Here is a 20,886-nt window from a genome sequence, read left to right as displayed (position 1 = left end):
AGGTCCCCTGCAGGGGTTAGCAAACTTTTTCTGTAAGGGCCAGATAGTAAAATATTTTTCACTTCGCCAGACATAAAGTCTCGGTCACAACTACCCAGCTCTACCATTGTAGCAGGAAAGCAGCCTTGGACAACACATAAATGGGTAAGCTTTATTTACGAATGCTGACAATTATATTTCATGTCATCCTTCCACGTGACAAAACACTACTCTTCATTCAATCGCTTTTCAACCATTTAAAGATATAAAACCCAGTCTTAGCTTGTGGGCTGTACAGTCTCAAGTGCTGTGCCAGGCTCCGTCAGTAGGCCAGAGTTTGCTGATCCTTGCTTTCATAGGGAGAAAACTTGGCCTCTCTGGATTTCTTAACTCAGTCTGTATGCTCAGTGCTCACTTTACAGATGAACCAACTGAGTCTCATTCTTCAGAGCCAATTGAAATGGTGCTTCCTCTTTGAAGCCTTCCCAGATCACCTCCGCCAAGGGCAGTAATAACTCCATTTCCTGCTTCCTAGGTGATAAACACAAATTTCTTCGTTACTTTTTAAAATTTATCGAGGCTCTTGGGTGGCTCAGTTGGTAGAACATGAGAGAATCTTGAGCTCAGGGTCATGAGTTCAAGCCCCACATTGGGCTTAGAGCCTACTTAAAAAAAAAAAAAAAGGAATAATGTAAACACCTTAATCTTTATCGTCTAACCTCTGAAATAAAGCATTGCCCAAATAGTCAAAGACCCCTGTGCAGATAACCATTCCCAAATCATTGCCTCCCTTCCTTCTCTCCAGAGTAATGACCACTATCCTGACTGGAAATTTATCGCCCACTCCATTTCAGTCCTCTGACCACGGCTATACGCATCCCTAAGTGGGAGATGATAGTGTTTGTTCACAAGCAACATTCCTGTTATTTAATTCTATCTTCCTAAAAATCCAATCAAGGAATATCTCTAGTTAGAGATTAGTCTGAGGGGGTCTAGGAACTTGCCCAAGGGATTCACACAGAAGGTGGTAGAATCAAAGCTAAAGAGTGAGTCCTGGGCACCTGGGTAGCTTATCTGATTAAGCGTCTGCTTTTGGCTCAGGTCACAATCCCAGGGTCCTGAGATTGAGTCCCGCATAGGGCTCTCTGCTCAGCAGGGAGACTGCTTCTCCCTCTCCCACTCCCCCTGCTTGTGCTTTCTGTCAAATAAATAAAATCTTAAAAAAAAAAAAAAAAAGAAAAGAGTGAGTCCCAAGCCGATGTTCATAACGATTGGTGCCCCCACCCTCCCCCCTGTATTCCTGTAGCCTTAGTTGTATTAGTCATCAACTCCCTTTCCACATTAGATTGTCAGCTGGCAGAGAGGAGATTAAACGTGCTTTCACCCTTCCCATACAGCCCCTCATATCCTGCACCCAGTAGGAGCACAATATGCATTCTTTCTTTTTTTTTTTTTAAAGATTTTATTTATTTATTTGACAGAGAGAAATCACAAGTAGATGGAGAGGCAGGCAGAGAGAGAGAGGGAAGCAGGCTCCCTGCTGAGCAGAGAGCCCGATGCGGGACTCGATCCCAGGACGCTGAGATCATGACCTGAGCCGAAGGCAGTGGCTTAACCCACTGAACCACCCAGGCACCCCAATATGCATTCTTTCAAAGAGACACTGTCTTCCATCACCCCTAGCAGTCTCAGAAGAGGATGGGGAAACTTGCCAGAAATTCACTTCAAGGGAGCGATGGGTGGGGCTTTGCAAGATTTTGTTAGAATTTGGAGCAACTTAATAGTTCAAGTGTCAACTTTACTGGAAAGGCTGAGGCATACAACACTCACGTGCCACAAGACTGGGAGTTGGTGTGTATGCTTGCGTGGGAGTGGGGAGAAAAGAGGAACTCGGGAAATCAGCCTCCCAAACCGAGAAATCCTTCCTTTCTCTCCTGCCTAGGGCTTGGGATCCGGTCCAACTTAAGGGTAGTTACCTGGCCCCTCCAGTAACCTGACCAGCCAGCCTCTCACCAGTGTCCCAAGGGTGTGTGCGTGTGCACGAGGCGGGGGAGGAGGGCATGCGGATGACCCACAGGAGAGAAAAAATGTTAGAACTGCTACTGAGGCTTATTGAGAAAAAAGAAACCAACATTTACTAATACTTAATATGCAAAATTAACAGCAGTACGCGCTCTAGCATGCTGCCAATCAGCATGCAGTTAGGCCACGTGCACTAAAGTGGATTCACAGGTTCCCCCATTCAGTTTAAACTAAACCCTCACAGGGGCCCCTGGCTGGCGGTTATCGGTAGAGTGCGCCTCTTGGTCCTGTGAGTTCCAGCCGCACATTAGGGGTAGGGCCAACTTCAAAAAATTTTTAAAATATACTCTCACAAAAAGAACAAGGGACTTCAACAGATTCCTGTAGAGAAACCACAGACAAAAATTACTAATCCCAGCACAAGCAGTAAGAAGAGGGCAGAGCTAACATTTATTTCATCTACTCCCCATTATAAACTGTGTAAAGCACATGGGAGGGGAAAACCCAGGTCTGCTTAGGTCAAAAACATTTCCACCCATCTGCTATTAATGACTCAACCCCACACTAAAGGTGAAGGGAACTTGAATCAGGAACTGAGAGTAATACAGGTATCTGGTTTTTCAGTAAGCTTAACACGTGTCTAGTCTATCTGCCCCAAACATTTTGCTGGTGGGAAAGAGCTGCACAAAGCTTCCACTCAGTTTAGCAATAGAGCTGTTTGCTGTCTCGAGGTCAGCCCTGTTCCAACAGAACTTTCCGCAAGGATGGAAATGTTCTATAGTTCCATTACCCCATTGACAAGTGGCTCTTCCCTGAAATGCGACTTGCGCCACAGGGAAACAGCCACCTTTGCTGTGCTACTGCAGTTCTAGAATCTGCATGGGGCAACAGAGGTTGGAACCCTCGGGCCGAATTCTGTCCAGCCAAGATTGCCCACCCACCCCACCCTTCGGCCACACATTGACTTCAGAAAGGTATAGGCTACCCAGGCTGCCAGGTGGCCTGGTGCAGGGAACCAGAGTTGAGCTTCAAGTCCTGTGGGAGCTTCCCAGGAGTTTAGTAAGTGAGCATGCCTCTGCACGGACAACACTTAAAAGCCACAAGTTAAGACAAAAGGTTTTTATTCAAAAAACGCCAAGTATAAAAAAAAAAAATAAGATCTCTTTTATTCCCCTGTACAGTATTTCACTCAGATAAAACCAGCAGGCTACATACTGCTCAAAACACAGCCCCAGAGAGGATCCGGAAGGCACACCATCCAGAACTGCTTTTCATATAGCTATCCTATATACACCAGTCAGCGATGCCCCTCCCCGTGCCCCTCGGAACCCGTCCCCACTCAGGTCAGGCCAGCGAGGGGCCCGGCAGCAGTCAGGGAGCCACAGCAGCTGTCCCGCCTGAGTCCCGTCACCCTACGAACAGAGCGAGCCCTCCCCGAAAGGTCCACAAGTCAGAGGAGGAAAAGGAGGAAAGAAACTATGGCAGCAGCCGTGGAAGCTTGGAGCAGGAAGGGAACCAAATAAATAAATAAATAAATACATAACGTTGACCTCCAGGTTAGAATGCGCATCTTTTCAAAAAACAAAAACAAAAAAGCCAAAAAAAACAAACAAACCAAAAACAAAACAGGTAAAATAACTTAAAGGCAAAAATTAAAAAAGATCAGATCAACTACAATCCTTTTGTACACTACCATGCCAACTATACACACATTTACAGTTTTTCTGTTGATTTGCATTGTTTGTGCATTTTGTGTGGTGTGTGTGTGTGAGACAGAGAGAGAGAGAGAAAGAGAGAGGTCTTGGCTTTGAAACAGTTAAGTAAAAACCAAAAAAGGAAGACCAGTTCACTCTGGAGTTTTACTAAAGGAGGCAGAAAAAAAGGGCAGGTGGCTCAGCATTTGGCCCTGTAGCCTCTTCCATGGCACCTTTCATATGAAGGATGGGGAGAGGGGGACAGGAGAGAAAAACAGGGAACCAAACCCAGGCAGATTTTTGGAGAAGCAGCAGGTAAAAGAGGCAAGTTCAAGTATTTCTCCCAGCACAGCCGGAGTCCCCACAGAAGGCACTCAGAAGAGTCGGAAGAGGTGACAGGGACTTAAAATGGTGCTAGTCCTATCCCACCCCAACCCGTTTCCCCCTACCCGACCCATCGCGGCATTCAGCAGAACTCGTGATGTAGAGAACAGTTCCATGGCAGGGTTCTGATCCCCCCCACCCCCCCACCCCCGGGAGTTTGCAGAGCCCAGCAGTGCTTGCTGGACGTTCTGTGAGAAGGAGAGAGCATCTACGGGAAGAGTTGAGGCCTAGGACACCTGGAGTAGAGTCTCTTCCCCCCACTGTTGGGAGGCGACCTCCAGGGGCCTGGGGTCTGGAATGAGTTATAAATGTTGTTCCTGTTATCAAGCCCTGTCCTGCTTGGCGAGAAGTGTCACTGGTACTCGGGAAGCTGGAAACAGAAGCTTCCCCTCCCTTGAGCATCTGACGGGGAGGGGAGAATCTGCCAGAAAAGCTGCTATTTGCTGGGCCCTGGTGACAGGCTGTGCAGATGGATCTCAGCTGTTTCCTGGGGCAGGAGGACATCTTGCATCCAGGGATGGTTCTGGATTTCTTCGAAGGATGGCCGGTCTGATGGTCTCAGGGCCAAGCACCATCTAATGAGATGCTGACACTCTGAAGAAAGCAAGAGAGAGATTATGAATGACTCAACTCGTTTTTGCAATGCAAAGGTCTTGCTAATTTGCTTCCCAGGGGCCAACAAGTCTGGCGTCCAACAGAGACCAGGAACCTTCTAGAACTCTATTTTTCAATGGAAGATATTCACTAAGATCTAGGTCCTCCAAGCTGCTTTCAGCAAAAAAAAAAAAACCCCAAAAACAAAAAAACAGCTCCCCTCTTAAACCTGTGGTTTTTAAACTTCAATAGCCAGGGCCTTTCCCACGACACCCACTCACCAGAAATAGGAAGAATGATGACAAGGGATTTTGATGAGACATCAGTGAGCATGATGAGGTGATTCAATTCACCTACAGCTTACAAATATGAACACCACCCACAATGAGGTCACGGGAACCTCAGAGTCTGCCTTCGGGGGAAGGCTCAAAGAACCCTCAACTTTTCTTTCACTCCCTGGCAAAACAGCCAGGAGTTGAGAGATGAAGACTGTGGGTACTTTTAAAAAAAATCTTTCAGTGAGGGGCACCTGGGTGGTTCAGTGGGTTAAGCCTCTGTCTTCAGCTCAGGTCATGATCCCAGGGTCCTGGGATCAAGCCCCACACATTGGGCTCTCTTGCTCTGTGGGAGCCTACTTCCCCCCTCTCTCTGCCTGCTTCTCTCTGCCTACTGATCTCTGCCTGTCAAATAAATAAAAACCTAAAAAAAAAAAAAAAAGCCTTTCAGTGAAACTAGATGTTTTTTTTTTTTTAAATATTCTTACACATGCTCTTCCTCTGACCTCTCAAGGAATGCTCAAGTGCAAACCATTCAGTTTCTGAGGACTGGCTCTCCAGATTCATTGGCCCAGGACTCTGCTAAGCCAAGGGCAGCGGCATCCCCTGGAAAGGCAGAGCTCTGCAAAACGCAGAGACTGTCCCCTGAGGACTGCCTGCCTTGTGACTCCTGCTTCTCCTCAACAAGGCGCTTCCCCAAAGTTACCTGAAGAGACCCTCTGCCTGAAGAAAACTTGGCCCCTGATGATCTCCTCATCGTGCTCAAAAGGAATATCTCCACAGACCATGTCATACAGCAGGATCCCCAGGGACCAGACCGCTGCCGACCTGCCATGGTAGCGATGATAGCGAATCCATTCTGGAGGGCTATACACCCGGGTCCCTGTGAGCCGGGGGAATAGAAAAGGAAAACACAAGCTTTGAGCAAAAATTAAAGCAACTCTCACACTCAGTGGTACACGGACTCCTTGAAACAAAACACTTCACTTCTCCCAGGACAGGGTCTGGGCTAACTCTATTTCCCCCCTAGGCTAAAAGGAGTGCAAGAGTGGCATCTCTCGGACCCAAAGCATTCCCCACCCAGCAGTCCAGACCATAATCCAAATTCTTTATAAACTGCTCCAAGAAACAAACAGGCTGGCCACAAACCCAAAGCCTGAGGGGTGTATGTGGTAGGACCACCTAAAATGGGGTGAAGGGAGGAGTGTCTGCACACAATCACGGGAGACAGCCCACAGACTATCCTTAAACTGCACTAAGGTGGCCCAGGAGCCTGGCTGAGATTCTGATCTCAGATATGATCCAGTGCAGGGCCCTTACACAATATACTGTAACTTAAGTCCGGGTGCCCTTTAGGAGGCCTTTCTCCCCACCCTGTGCGTGCAGAGGCAGACACCCACACCCTCTCTCTTCCCCTCACTACTGGGAAGGTAGAGCTGTAGAGCGGGTTTCAGACCACGTGATTCCTGTTTACAAACTTTGGGTTGTAAAAAAAAAAAAAAAAAGTGGGGGGCCATCCCGCTTGTGCTCACCAGGGGGCAGCAAAGACTCGAAGGAAAAAACTAGGGAGGACCCGGCCAGCCATTAACTGTTAAATACAAAAAAATGCAGCCCAACCCAGCGTCCTCCAAGGGCAAATAAACACAAACCACAAGCCCTAGTCACAAGTTTTGAAAGGCTGTCGTTTGTTAGGTTAAGTCGCTCAAATGATGACCCACCCTCCTTTGCTTTGATCTCTGGCTCTCAATTCCATCTTTTCTGAAAGAACCCGCTCCAAGCCCCTCCCTAGGATAGGTTTTCATCCTTTCTGCGGAGACACCCAACTAATTTTCAAACCAACAAGAGATCTTATTTCACAACATTTCATCCCCAACTCCCTCACCCCGCAACGCCAAAAAATAAAGAATAAGCCCATCAAAATAAATTATTTAGTGAAACTACGGTTTCTATTCCTTTCCCGGCCCTAGATCAAAGGGGTAGAAAAACTGCAGTTTTAAAAACTAACCTTACACAAAACTAAACTCCCTTAGCACAAAACAAAAATTACAAAACCGGCATCAATTTTCATCTCTCCCGCTCTCCCCACCCCCCCAACATCCTTTTACTGGCGGGGAAACTGGGTCAGACTTCAGAAATCTGGGCTACGGCCGGTTGCCCACAACCTCTTATTCATCGGGAAAGCTTGGAACCCACTGAATTCCACTTAAAAAATAAAATCATGCCAGAAACATGACAGGTTCAGCTGGCTCGAAATCTCCGGCTCTACTACGCTGGGAAGCTCTCCTTCGCCCCACCCCTGCTAGCATCGAGCCAGACGGCCCGGTGACCTTTACAAAGGGCCGGAGAGGAAAGCCGGCCGAGGCCTCCAGGCAAGGCCAAGTCACCTGGGCAGATCCCTCCCCGGCAGCTCCCTCCCAAGCCTGGCTCACCATCGAAGTCCGTATAGACGGTGTCCTTGAGCAGCGCCCCCGACCCGAAGTCGATGAGCTTGAGCTCGCCGCGATTGAGGTCGATGAGGATGTTCTCGTCCTTGATGTCGCGGTGGAGCACCCCGCAGCTGTGGCAATGCCGCACAGCCTCCAGCACCTGCCAGAAGAAGCTGCGGGCCAGCTCCTCCTGCAGGGCCCCCCTTTCCGTGATAAAGTCGAAGAGGTCTTGCACCGGCTCGGGCCTCTCCAGGATCAAGACGAAACTGTCGGGCCTCTCGAACCAGTCCAGGAGCCTAATGACGCCGGAGAAGCCCGAGCTCACCTTCTTCAGCAGGACCACTTCCATGGGCACTCGGGTGCCATTGGGCTGCAAGGGCAAGGGGGCTGCGTTAGAGCGGGAGTCGGAGGGTGTCCCTCACCCCACCCATCCTAGGGGTCGCTCCCTCCAGGGCACTCACCAGCTCTCCCCAGTCGGAAATCCGGTCCTTTTCCACGTGCTTGATGGCCACCTGAAAAAAAAACCCAAAGAGTCTCCATGAGATCCTCTCGCTGGGGCCAAAGCACACCAGGGCGCCCCCCTGCCCAGCGCGCCCTCCCCACGGCGGGGTGCCCACTCACCGGCAAGTTGTCGGCGACACGGATGCCTGAGTAGACCGAGCCGAAGCCGCCGCTGCCCAGTAGCGGGCCCACCTGGTACTGCGACTCCAGGGGCTCCTTCTCCTTGCCTAGTGAAGAGGGAAGCACAGGAGACTCAGTGCCGGCCCGAGAGCCCCCAGTTCCCACGCTGGGGGTCCAGCCGCCTCGCCATCCTGGGCTTGGGGGGGTAGTGCTCACCGGGCGCCAGCTTGGTGGCGTGCAGGTCGTTGCAGGGCGCGGCGCGCAGGTGGGCAAGCGAGTTGATTTTGGACAAGAGCATCCCAACCTCCAGGGTGTCGGCGTAGGAACTGTGTCTGGAGGAGCTGCAGCAGGAGCTGGGGCTGGGGTTGTGCCGGTGGCTGTGCCTAAGGCTGGGGCTGAGGCTGCGGGTGGCGTTGCGGCTGCGGCTGCGGCTGGCGCGGAAGGCCGAGGGCGAGTCGGAGGACGACTGGGGGCGCTGCCGGGGCTGGCGGCTGGCGGACACGCCGGCGGGGTCAGGCAGCGCCGAGACCAGCGGGGTGGGCGGCTCGTGGGGCTCGGGCGGCAGCGCCGCGGCACTGAGAGCTTGTAGCTGCTGCTGCTGCCGGTCCCGCCACCGCCGCCGCCGCTGCCGCCAAGTCCTCTCGGGCCTCCTCCGCCACCGCGGCCGCTGCAGCAGACGCCCGGCTCGCCCAGCAGCCAGGAGTAAAGGGGCGGAGCGCGCCGGCGGGTGGGGGGACGCGCGGGCGGGCGGGGATGGGGCGGGGCCTCTCCGGGAGGCCTAGGCGGCGAGCCGGGCTGCCGGGCCGGAGGAGGGAGGAGAGGGGGTGGGGAAGCGGCGGGACAGGGCGACTCCCCTTGGCCCCCGCCCCGCGCGCTCCGTCGCCGCGCCCCGGCCCCGCCCCCCGCCGGCCCGTTTCCAGCCAACCAGAAGCCGGCTGATCTGCATAACGCGGCGCGCCACGCCCACGCCCCGCCCCGCTCTCGCGGTCAGAATGGTCTCTACGCCGCCACGACGTGGCGGGAAGGAAAAGGCGCCAAAATGGAGGGGGAGGGGCGCGGGGCGTGAGGGGAGGCGGGAGCTGGGTGTCGGGCGGCAAGGGAGGAAGGATGGGGAGGGGCGTATCGATTCAAACCCAAACAATAACAAAGCCATCAAAGGCCGCCGGAGGCAGGCTCTGCGGCTCTCTGTTTCTCGGAGGTTTTTGGGTCAAGGGCTCGAGCTGGAGCATAACAAGTTGCGCAGAGGCGACGGGCGTCGGTGTGTCAGGCGGGGAGATGGGGCGGCCGTCGCGCCGGGGTGTGAGGGGCTGTGTGGGGAGGGGGGTGGCGAATGCCGACGAGGGTGGTCCTTCTGTGTGACTCAGACCCGAGACCTCCAAGTCGGCTTGGGCGGGTTTCACGAGGCGCTGTGGGCTCGGGTTGGGTTCTCGGGGTTTGTGTGTTGGGGGCGCGTGGGGGGCTAAGGATCTGCAAGATGTGAGTCACGGCGGTTTCACCGAGGGAGTGGAGGTGTCACAGGCCTGGAATAAAACTGGGGAAGAGCTCGGCTTCTTCGGGGGAGGGGTCCAGATCGCGGTTCTTACAGCTGGTGAAAAAGCAACCCCCAGATTCTCAAGCCGACGTTTTTGTAAAAAATGCAGAAAAGTACCAGTGAATCCTGGTTCCTAAGAAGTGGTGTGTGTTAAGAGTGCCGGGTAAAGAGGAACCACGAAACAAATGTTGGTATTATGATGCCAGATGCTGTCTCAGCCCCTTCTGTGAGGGCGGGAGAGGAAAATTCCTCCTGTAAAACGAGGGTGGGAGGGTGCGCTTGATTTAATCAGAGTTTTCGCGTTGTATTCACCTTTTCATCAGCCTGTTATTACCAGTCTGGCAATACTAGCAATTATTGGCTGCACCGAGGCTTGTCTCAAAGGAAATCCCCCGACTCTCTGCCCCACCATGGAAATAACATGGAAAACTGGCCAATTCCATTTTCATCCTTTGTCCTTTTAAACTTCATGTAGAGTTGATAACGACGTGTGAAATGAGTGAATTAAAATTCTATGTAATCCATAAATTGGATTGTCAGTGGCCTAAGTAATTGAAAGCCTACTGCATCCCATTTTAGTATTTTTCAAGTTCCTACCACTTAAAGGAGAAATGAGGTTCCAGGATCTGTTACAGCTGCAATCATTAATGAATTTAAATGTTTCATTAAAAGTTTTCTACGGTGGCTCATTTTATAAAGATGTCTAGATATTTCACAGCTTTTAGGAATCTATCTTATAAAATACTGCATTTTCCTTTTATTTGTGTACTATGGCCTCTCATTTTTGATGACTAGGAGAGAACCCAAGAGAACAAGAATTATTCCCTTTTGGGGCGCCTGGGTGGCTCAGTGGGTTAAAGCCTCTGCCTTCGGCTCAGGTCCTGATCTCAGGGTCCTGGGATTGAGCCCCACATTGGGCTCTCTGCTCAGCGGAGAGCCTCCTTTCCCCTCTCTCTCTGCCTACTTGTGATATCTGTCTGTCAAGTAAATAAATAAAATCTTTTAAAAAAAAAAAAAGTATTCCCTTTTTACAGATAGGAAAATGAAACATAAGTAGGATGACAGAAGGTCATACATACAACAGCTAGAGGAGGAAGAGATGAAATGACCCAAATTCAACTCAGAGTATTCAACGATTTCCTGTTGTCAGGGTCTAAAACTGTCCTTGGTACTGAGTAAGACATCATGTGTAAATGTAGGTGACCCAGCACTTCCAATCCCCTCTACCCTCCCTTTCCTTTTCCAGTCCCTGCTGGGCAATCCCCACAGGTTCCCACTCACCTAGCACTTTCCAGACATTCTGCCTTTGCAGAGGCATTCATCCTGTTCTGAGGATGCCCTTACCTCCTCATTTTTATTTAAAGCCATTCCATCCTTGAGGAGGACCTGATTGTTGAATAACTCAAGCATTCTTCACCATCTACTCCACTCATCCAACAATCATGGGTTTGGCTTTTTATTTTTTTTAAATCTTTGTTAATCAACTTTTTCAATTATTTATACCATGTTTCCCTATGCCTTGACATATGTTTCTCTTGTCCAGCATTTCTTGGACAACATGTGTACTCAAGGGAAAGACCAAAATGAGTCCCAACAAAAAAGTCAGGTCATGATTAAAGTCAATTTATACCAAATTTAAATGAATTAAGTGGGCTTGGGCAAAATAAAGGAGAGGTTAGGAGCAAAGGGTTTAACCTGGTTAGTCTGCTTTGAAATCTGGGATCTGGCACCCACTAGTTATTTGATATTCGTCCAGTTACTTAACCCTTTCTTTTCTTTTTTAAAGTTGCTTAACCTTTCTAAGCTTTAGACTCTAAATGAAGATAATAGCACCTACCACATAGGGCTATTGTAAGGAGCAAATAAAAGTCTGCATGTAAAGCTCGTAGACCAGCACAGAGTAAGCTTCTAATAAGCATTAGCTGTGATGGCAATAATGATGATTGTGTTTGTGACAATAATGATTTGGGAATGGTCTTGCACCTTGGAGGTTTCTAAGGTGAAATACTAGGTACATCACTTGATTGTAATCATCCAGGGAGAGAATGTGATTCAAAATAATTGTATACATTAAATCAAGTTCAACCTTTTTCACTTTCTCTAGATCTTTGTAGGGCTAAATATTTAATTAGGTAGAGCTAAAGTGATTAACATTTAATATGTCTGCTTTATATGGTGACTGCTTCACAGCTGGAAGTTACAAAACATGGACCTTGCTTGGCAAAGAGCTTTTATTTACTTAAAACTGCTTTTAAAGATAATTATTAAACATTCAAGTATGTTTTGTGTTAAAAATTACTCTTTGAGGGTAGGGAACTTGATGTTTTTATTCATCAAAATGTAGTTTTAATAATAAAAACAATCACAGCCTTCGCTGTTTCAAGGAATCTAACAAAGAATCAGAAAAACCCGCTAATAATTAAATGAAAAGTGCTTTTGGAAAGATAGGCCATAATCATGCTTACAATTCTCTGGAAAGGGAAGAATTTGTTAATGTTAATTTGAACAATAGCCACATTAATCCTTAGGTCGTTTTCATAGTCCACCTGATACAGATTTAATCAAGTCACTGACAAAGGAATGACTTAAGCAATTTCTGTAATCCCAGAAGTTTGGAAGAAATAAGTTTGAAAGGGATGCCTGTACACTTTTTTGAAGTACATCTGAGTCTAGTTGAAGCACTCATATAATAACTAGGTCTGTATAGCATTTTCTCTATGAGCTATTTGCAATTAATCGGGTAGAAATAATTTGGATCTGCATCTCTTATTTCTCTCCTGAAAAAATAATTACTATATATATATTTTTAATTGTAGTGTTGTTGGCACACAATATTACATTAGTTTCAGGTGTATGAATTACTTTTTTTTTTTTTTTTTTTTTTAGTTTAACTGTGAAACACCATTATTTTTTATTTTACTCTCTCCTCATTTGGTGAAATAAAAAGAAAGGAAGAAATTTGGAGAAACCCAACTGCTTCCTATAACTTAAAAATAACTCCGGGGGCACCTGGGTGGCTCAGTGGGTTAAAGCCTCTGCCTTCAGCTCAGGTCATGATCCCCGAGTCCTGGGATGGAGCCCCACATCAGGCTGTCTGCTCCGCAGGGAGCCTGCTTCCTCTTCTCTCTCTCTCTGCCTGCCTCTCTGCCTACTTGTGATCTCTGTCAAATAAATAAATAAAATCTTTAAAAAAAAAAAAAAACTCCAATTACATCAACAGTAGTAAGGTTATTTAGAAAAATTTAAATGTCACATATAGTTCATATGTGTGGAATATGTGTAAAAATCTACTACAAACTGTAAGACATAGAACAGTCTAAATTTTAAGACTGAAGTAAAGCCTCTTTTAAAATTTATAATAATCATGGTAGTGGTGGACATGGTAGAAGTGGGACCAGACTGTCCCAACTTCAGAAGGGTCAGGAAATCTATGCAGTCAAGTTAGAACCGGTTCTTGTCCTTGACAAGATGTGACATTTGTTTCAAGTTTATAAATCTCTTAGTTTTCAGTTTCCTAAGCAAATCTGAAGAAAAAAAGTGTTTTTATTATCTGGCAAAGTATATTTAAATTCATTACCAATTCATTTTTTTAAAGAAATAAAAATAACCTAGATTTATTTTTGGAATTTTACATATTCAGCACTGAAAATTTGAGTAAAAATAATCAATATTTATTGAAGGCACTGTACACAAAGATTTTAAAGTTCCTGAGTATTGACTGGATAGGTCAAAACAAAAAAGAGTAGCTAAGAATGTATAAAGATTATAGGAAGCTTGGAAACTGTTATAAAATACCTTATTAAAAGACCAGGAAAATGTATGCCTCAGATCAAAAAGACAAGCACACGAATAAAAATCCTGCATGTCTAACTGATGAAGAAAAGGGGCCATCATGTGTGTGTGGGATGTGTGTGTATGTCTGTGTGTTTGTGAAAAAAAGCGAGAAAATGTCACATATTTGGATGTTGGGGAGGGGATTGTCTGCCATCTTTTTTTTTTTAATTTTTTTGTTATTTATTTGACAGAGAGAGATCACAAGTAGGCAGAGAGAGAGGAGAAAGCAAGCTCCCTGCTGAGCAGAGAGCCCGATGCGGGACTCGATCCCAGGACCCTGAGATCATGACCTGAGCCGAAGGCAGCGGCTTAACCCACTGAGCCACCCAGGCGCCCCCCCCCCTTTTTTTTTAAAGGTATTATTTATTTATTTGATAGAGAGCGAGAAATCACAAGTAGGCAGAGCAGCAGGCAGAGAGAGAGGGGAAAGCAGGCTCTCTGCTGAGCAGAGAGCCCACCCAATGTGGGGCTCAATCCCAGGACCCACTGAACCACCCAGGCATCCTGTCTGCCATCTTTTAAAAAGAATTAAATTGCTGTTTTAAAAATTGGAAAAGCCAGAGTGAATCTAGGTAAGTGGAAAAAAAAAAAAAGTTGCTCAAAAAGATTTCATGATAGGAGCACATGGATGGCTCAGTTAAGCGTCTGCCTTCTGCTTGGGTCATGATAGGACCAGTAGGGGGGCTGTCTGATTCTCCCTCTGTCTCCCCCACCCCGGCTCATGCTTGTGCTCTCTCTCTCTCTCTCTCTGGAATAAGTAAAATCTTAAAAAAAGATTTCGTGTTACATCTTGTTAAGCATTCAGAGAGATCCCAGAGAAAGCGTGTTTATTATATATCTCATTTGTTGTTTAATAGTAAACAGTCTTGGGACGCCTGGGTGGCTCAGTTGGTTAAGCAGCTGCCTTCGGCTCAGGTCATGATCTCAGGGTCCTGGGATCGAGTCCCGCATCGGGCTCTCTGCTCAGCAGGGAGCTTGCTTTCTCCTCTCTCTCTGCCTACTTGTGATCTCTCTCTGTCAAATAAATAAAATAAAAAAAAAATAAAAATAAAAAAGATGGCAGACAATCCCCTCCCCAACATCCAAATATGTGACATTTTATCGAGTCCCACATCAGGCTCCTTGCTCATCAGGGAGCCTGCTTCTCCCTCTGCCTCTGCTGCCATTCCGTCTGCCTGTGCTCACTCTCTCCCTCTCTCTCTCTGACAAATAAATAAAATCTTTAAAAAAAAAAAAATAGTAAACAGTCTTACTTTTCTGTGTTTGGTCTGCACAAATAGATTATAAACATATTAAGGGCAGAAACCACATTTTCTTTCTTTCTTTCTTTCTTTCTTTCTTTCTTTCTTTCTTTCTTTCAAGATTTTATTTATTTATTTCACAGAGAGAGACACAGCAAGTGAGGGAACACAAGCAGGGGGAGTGGGAAAGGGAGAAGGAGGCTTCTCTCTGAGCAGAGAGCCCAATGCAGGGCTTGATCCCAGGACCCCGGGATCATGACCTGAGCCAAAAGCAGACACTTAACAACTGAGCCACCCAGGCACCCCGAAACCACCTTTTCATTGAACATGAAGGCTAAGTGCTGAACACAGGTTGAGTGAAAGGGACAGAAAGAGATACTTGAATAGCACCCCACACTAGAGCGTCAAAGATGTCCTAGGCATTTTTCTAAGCACTTTCTTTGGATCTTTATATAAATCTTATGGCATGGGCAGTTTTACTGTCCTCACTGGCTTACAGATAAACAGAAACTAAGAAAGTTAATTTGCTGAAGGCCACGTGGTAGAACCATCTCTTACCGGCCATAACATTCCACTTTTCCAAAGAATGCAAGATTAGTTTAAGGGATTTAACAAGGTATTCTATGATTAAGTTCTGAGAGTATCATCCACAGGGGCAGGAGGTGGAAGTCAAGGAAGTCTCCAGGAGGATGTGGAACTTAATGTGGATAATAAAGAATGAGTAAGAGGGGCACCTGGGTGGCTCAGTGGGTTAAGCCTCTGCCTTTGGCTCAGGTCATGATCCCAGGGTCCTGGGATGGAGCCCTGCATCGGGCTCTATGCACAGCAGGGAGCCTGTTTCCCACTCTCTCACTGCCTGCCTCTCTGCCTACTTGTGATCTCTGTCTGTCAAAAAAAAATCTTTAAAGGATGAGTAAGACATGAACAAGTAGGAAGGAGAGAGGGAATAGGCTCAGTAACAGGCTCAGTAACAGGCTCAGTAACGCAAAAGATGCTTTGTATTTTGCTCTTTTGCATTCCCTATAATGTGAGAAATTAATGAATAAAAGTGTCTTTAAATAAGTCAAGGGTGCCTCGGGTAGTGCAGCCAGTTAAGCATTGGACTCTTGGTTTCAGTTCAGGTCATGATCTCAGAGTCCCGGGATTGAGCCTCCTGTTGGGTTCTGTATTCAGAGCAGAGTCTGCTTGAGATTCTCTCTCCCTCTCCTGCTGGTACTCTTTCTGTCTCTAAAATAAATAAATAAATCTTAACGTGAAAAAAGTTTCTTTAAATCAAAAGCAGAAAGCCAGAGGTCCTAAGTACAGTAGGACCTCCTGATGTCATGATGCAAAAAGTGAAAGAGAGAGATGAAAAAGATGTAGGCTTTATTTCAGTCTTTACTGAAGAAGAAACCAGGAAGATTCTCTATTCAAATCATCTCTTGAAGCTGATGGTTTAGGAATAATAGCTTACACTGTGGCCGACACATAAGGTGTTCAAGATCCACATGAGGAAGAAGACATGCATTAACATGTTTGGATGAAATCTACTTGACAATTTGGAGAAACGTACATTTTCAACATGTACTTCCTCTTTTCCAATTCTGTTTTAGCTCTCTTTTTTAGGTTGGGTGCTGCTAAAACAAACATGGAAAGCTCACCACAGCCAAACCAGAATTGTATTACACACATGGAACCATTTTTTATGGCCCTCAATATATAACTTTGTCAAATACTCTTTTTAATGTCTAAGTACAGGGGTGCCTGGGTAGCTCAGTCATTAAGTATCTGCCTTAGGCTCAGGTCATGATCCGAGGGTCCTGGGATGGAGACCCACATCAGGCTCCCCACTCAGCGGCAGGCCTGCTTCTCCCTCTCCCACTCCCCCTGCTCGTGTTCCTTCTCTCACTGTCTCTCTCTCTGTCAAATAAATAAATAAAATCTTTAAAAAAAAATGTCTAACTGCAGCCTTGCTCACTCTAGGATGAGCTGTGTTTTCCTTTTTTTTTTTTTTTTTTGATCTATTTATTTATGTTTTAGAGAAGGGTGGGGGGAGTATGCACATAATTAGGGAAAGGGCAGAAGAAGAGGGAGAGGAAGTCTTAAGCAGACTCCACACTGAGCATGGAGCCCTATTAGGCACTTGTTCTCATGACACTGAGATCAGGGCCTGAGCCAAACCAAGAGTTGGTTCCCTCAACTGGCTGAACCACCCTGGTGCCCCAGCTGTGTTGTCCTCTTTTTTTTTTTTTTTAAAGATTTTATTTATTTATTTATTTGACAGAGAGAGATCACAAGTAGGCAGAGAGGTAGGCAGAGAGGCAGGCAGAGAGAGAGAGAGGGAAGCAGGCTCCCCGCTGGGCAGAGAGCCCGATGTGGGACTCGATCCCAGGACCCTGAGATCATGACCTGAGCCGAAGGCAGCGGCTTAACCCACTGAGCCACCCAGGCGCCCCTGTGTTGTCCTCTTTACAGAAATGATATTACTTTTCCCTGGATAAGTTCAGCTTATTTCTATATTCAGTGATGCTACTTTATTAGAGAGATAGTCACTCACTAATTGAGACTCAAACTTATCATTGGCAGTCATGAGGGTTATCTCTGAAGTCATTCTTATGAATGGGATTTCTATTGGCAAAAAGCCAGTCCTCGGGGCACCTGGGTTAGGCCGCTGCCTTCGGCTTGGGTCACGATCTCAGGGTCCTGGGATCGAGTCCCATGTCGGGCTCTCTGCTCAGCAGGGAGCCTGCTTCCCTCTCTCTCTCTCTGCCTGCCTCTCTGCCTACTTGTGATTTCTCTCTGTCAAATAAATAAATAAAAATCTTTAAAAAAAAAAAAAAAGCCAGTCCTCTTGTGCAGGGCTGTAAAGGCAATGCTGATTGCATACTTTGCCCAAATTACATATGTATCCCCAAGTTCAGTCTATCCTTTTTGACTAACTCAAGTCCATTTGGCCTTCCTGCAGTTTTTCCTGGTCTTCCAGTCGATAGTTCTTAAATGCACAGCAATTATTTGTACCAGTGATCTGACAGAATCATATTCTTTTATCTAAGCTTTGATTGTCATCACAGCATCATCTTTAAAAGCAGGGAGCATCGAGTGTCTGCCATGAAAGGACCCATGTTTCCCCAATGAAATCATAGGCTCTTCAAGTGCAAAGACTACATTTTAAACTTTTTAAGATCAGGCACATTTTAAACTATTTAAGATCAGGCACCTCCCTTCGGGAGGTACTAAACAGACGATTTTTTTTTTTTTAAGATTTTATTTATTTATTTGATAGGTAGAGATTAAGTTGGCAGAGCTGAGGCAGAGGGAGAGGAGAAGGGAGTTTCACGCTGAGCAGAGAGCCCGATGTGGGGCTCGATCCCAGCACCCTGGGATCATAACCTGAGCCGAAGGTAGACACTTAACCAACTGAGCCACCCAGGTGCCCCTAAATAGACACTTTTTTAAAATACTAAATTGAATTAAACCCAAAAGAGAACACATAAGATCCTGTGAATGTCTCCTGCCTTAATCTTTGCCCCTGCCACTTTCACTGTGTATTATAATGAAAAGACAAGTGGCTGTTTGCTCTTTGGAGAATACAGACTTCAGAGTAAATTTCTGCCTTTCTCAGAAAGGTACTTTTTGGGGCATCAGGCTCCCTGCTCTGCCAGAAGCCTGCTTATCCCTCTTTCCCTCCCCCTGCTTGTGTTCCCTCTCTTGCTCTCTCCCATATCAAATAAATAAATGAAATACTAAAAAAAAAAAGGTAGTTTTCTTCCCTGAAGATGTATTCCCTTACTTCGGCTGGGGGAAGGCAGAGAGAGAGACAGAGAGAGAATCTCAAGCAGACTCCCCACTGAGCACAGAGCCCAATGTGGGGCTTGATCCCACGACCTTGAGATCAAGATCTGAATTGAAACCAAGAGCTGGGCACCCCTCTCAGAAAAGCACTTTTATAAATTAAGGTTGCCAGGTTCCTAAACCAAAGGATTAATGAAGTAGGTATAGGCAAAGGTACAGAGGTAATATCTAATATTACTCAAGCATTTACTATGTGCTAAGAACTATTCTAATTAATCACTACGTATGCCCTATATATGGCACATACATAGTATGTATCATAGATATTTGTATAATACACATATTTATCTTTTCCTCTTAATTATTATACACAGGAAGTCACATAACTTGTTCAAGGTCCACAGGTGAGAGAGTCACAAGCTGTAATTCATGGAAAATATGCTGATTAAGAGGACAGACAATGTTAGGGCAGCTCTTTGTGCATAACAGGTGATACGCAAAGCAGAGTTCCATGAGCCAGAGTAAATAAAATCAGGAAGCAAGGTAGTGAATGGAAAACAATGGAATCAGTGGATAATTTCCTTCAATATTGCGCCCAAGAGAAATGAATGGGGATTGAAACAATGTTGAAAATTAACCCTGTAAGTGAGTAGTGGCAAAGAAGAATGGCTGCTGAAAACCAGAGCTTCTGACAGCTAAGCTTGTGTGGTAAGGGTTAGTCTTAAGGTAAGGGGAAGCTATCATCTTTATAGCAGTGAGACAAGAATCTCTTGGGTCTTGCTTTGGTTCTGAGTGATTCAGTCAATTAGTCAATAAGACATTCAGTGAACAGCTACTGTGTTCAAGGTACTGTGTTAAGTACCACTGAGATGCATAGAGACAAAAGGTATGGTCCTAATTCCTGGTTAAGGATCTTTTTATTGTGGTAAGGCAAGATAGAGAATCACAGAGATTGACCTGTAGGGAAACTTAAATATCTTCTCATAAAATCTTTTCAGTTTTCTAGATGACCAAAATCAAATCTCAGAGACAGGAACTTTGCCAAAGTTCCCATAGCATTATCAGAGTGAAGATAGAGCCCAACCTTGATTGCTACCCCTAAGCACTTTCTCTTTTCTTATAGAGATATAATTAGTAATAAAAGGTTAGTATTTACCAAGTAGCAAATTAATGGTATAGACAATACATCTCTTCTTACCATAATATGTTTCCAGGGTCAAGGTCTCAATGCTAAAACTTTTTCTGGGTAATTTTCAGGTGCAAAGGGACTTTCCCAGTTGTCTCCTCAGCTGTTTTAGCATGAAAACAGAAAATGGCCCCTCTCTGCTCTTTGAGCACCTGTGCTGCCTCAATTGTATACGTCACGTGTGATGTTCATATGTCTTGCTCAGTAGTTCTGAAAGTATGTGGTCTCTCCAAACCAGCAGCACCTGGAAACTTGGTAGAAATGCAAATTCTTGGGCCCACTCCAGATCCACTGAATCAGAAACTCTAGGGGCGGGGTCCAGTGATCTGTATTTTTACAAACTCTCCTGGTGACATTGATGTGTTTTTGAGCTTGAGAACCTATGGTCTCTAAATGGCACCTCAGAGAGATTGTGAACTCCTGGAAGGCAGGGACCATGTCCTCCACAGATTTTTCTTAGCTTAGTATCCATTTTTGAACATAGTGGGTATTCATAAGTATTTCTTAAACAACTATAGGAGTGAACACAGTTAAAGTAAGATAAAAGGCATGGTAAGCATACCCTTATCCACCTCTCTTCATGTAATGATTCGCACCTTTAGTTCACTTTATGTTATGGGCTGGAATGGCATCTTCCCCAAGTCAAAATTCATATGTTGAGTTCCTAACCTCCCAGAACTTCAGAATGGGTATTTGGAAATAAGACCTTCAAAGAGGTAATTAAGGTAAAATGAGGTTATGTGGGTGAGCCCTAGTTCAATATGAATAGTGTCTTTCTTAGAAGAGATAAGGATTAGGACAAAAAAAAAAAAAAAGAGAGAGAGAGAGATAAGGACCTAGGGACAGAAGGAAGACCACATGAAGCCAAAGAAGGGAAGATGGCCATCTCCAAGCCAAAAAGAGAGGCCTCAGAAGAAACCAAGCCTGTCAACACCTTGATCTCGGACTTCTAGTCTCCAGAATCATGATAAAAATGAATTTTTGTTGCTTGAGCCACCAGATTATGGTACTTTGTTATGTACCTGGACAACTAATTTGCTTTTTTAAAAGGTTAATTTAATTTATTTTTTAAGGAAAACCTACCCGCATTGTGGGGTTTGAACTTATAACCCCGAATCAAGAGTTGCCTGCCGTGCTGACTGAGCCAGCCAGGCGCCTCTCAGCCAATATACTTTGTAAAAAATTTACAAAAATATTGGCTCTGAAATCCAGAAACTCCCATCCAAGCCTATGACAAGACAATCTTATTTTTAGATGACTCTATAACCATCTTTAGATGTTAGCCATTAAAGTGTTTGTTTAAGAAATTACCCTTTCATGCTCCATAG

At 45.9% G+C, this 20,886-nt stretch overlaps 1 protein-coding gene and 1 long non-coding RNA gene across 2 annotated transcripts; both read right to left on the bottom strand.

Moving 5' to 3' along the window:
* Window positions 1-137: 137 nt before the first annotated feature.
* Window positions 138-2,913, bottom strand: LOC309865675. Its single transcript, XR_014312231.1, has 2 exons — window positions 1,956-2,913; window positions 138-644 (listed from the first exon to the last, which is right to left on the bottom strand). It is a non-coding gene; the product is annotated as an uncharacterized lncRNA (long non-coding RNA).
* Window positions 2,914-3,105: 192 nt separating this feature from the next.
* Window positions 3,106-8,815, bottom strand: PIM1 (Pim-1 proto-oncogene, serine/threonine kinase). The gene is made up of 6 exons (XM_082732289.1): window positions 8,212-8,815; window positions 7,996-8,102; window positions 7,836-7,886; window positions 7,378-7,744; window positions 5,655-5,831; window positions 3,106-4,673 (listed from the first exon to the last, which is right to left on the bottom strand). The coding sequence occupies exons 1-6, from the start codon at window positions 8,291-8,293 to the stop codon at window positions 4,516-4,518; spliced, it is 942 nt and encodes a 313-aa protein (XP_082588415.1). The 5' UTR covers window positions 8,294-8,815; the 3' UTR covers window positions 3,106-4,515.
* Window positions 8,816-20,886: the final 12,071 nt, after the last annotated feature.

The sequence above is a fragment of the Mustela nivalis genome (assembly GCF_964662115.1).
Source record: "Mustela nivalis genome assembly, chromosome: 5".
Lineage (NCBI taxonomy): Eukaryota > Metazoa > Chordata > Mammalia > Carnivora > Mustelidae > Mustela > Mustela nivalis.
The sequence above is the reverse complement of the archived record's forward strand: the minus strand, read 5'-3'. Positions and strand labels throughout refer to the sequence as shown.

Bases quoted from the DNA above. Each gene is read 5' to 3' on its own strand.
- PIM1 (XM_082732289.1), bottom strand. From the start codon at position 8,293: ATGCTCTTGTCCAAAATCAACTCGCTTGCCCACCTGCGCGCCGCGCCC. The intron at 5,832-7,377 runs GTGAGCCAGGCT...CCCGGCTCACAG, and splicing joins CGTCTATACGGACTTCGATG to GGACCCGGGTGTATAGCCCT. The intron at 4,674-5,654 runs GTAACTTTGGGG...TGCTTTCTTCAG, and splicing joins CAGGCAGAGGGTCTCTTCAG to AGTGTCAGCATCTCATTAGA.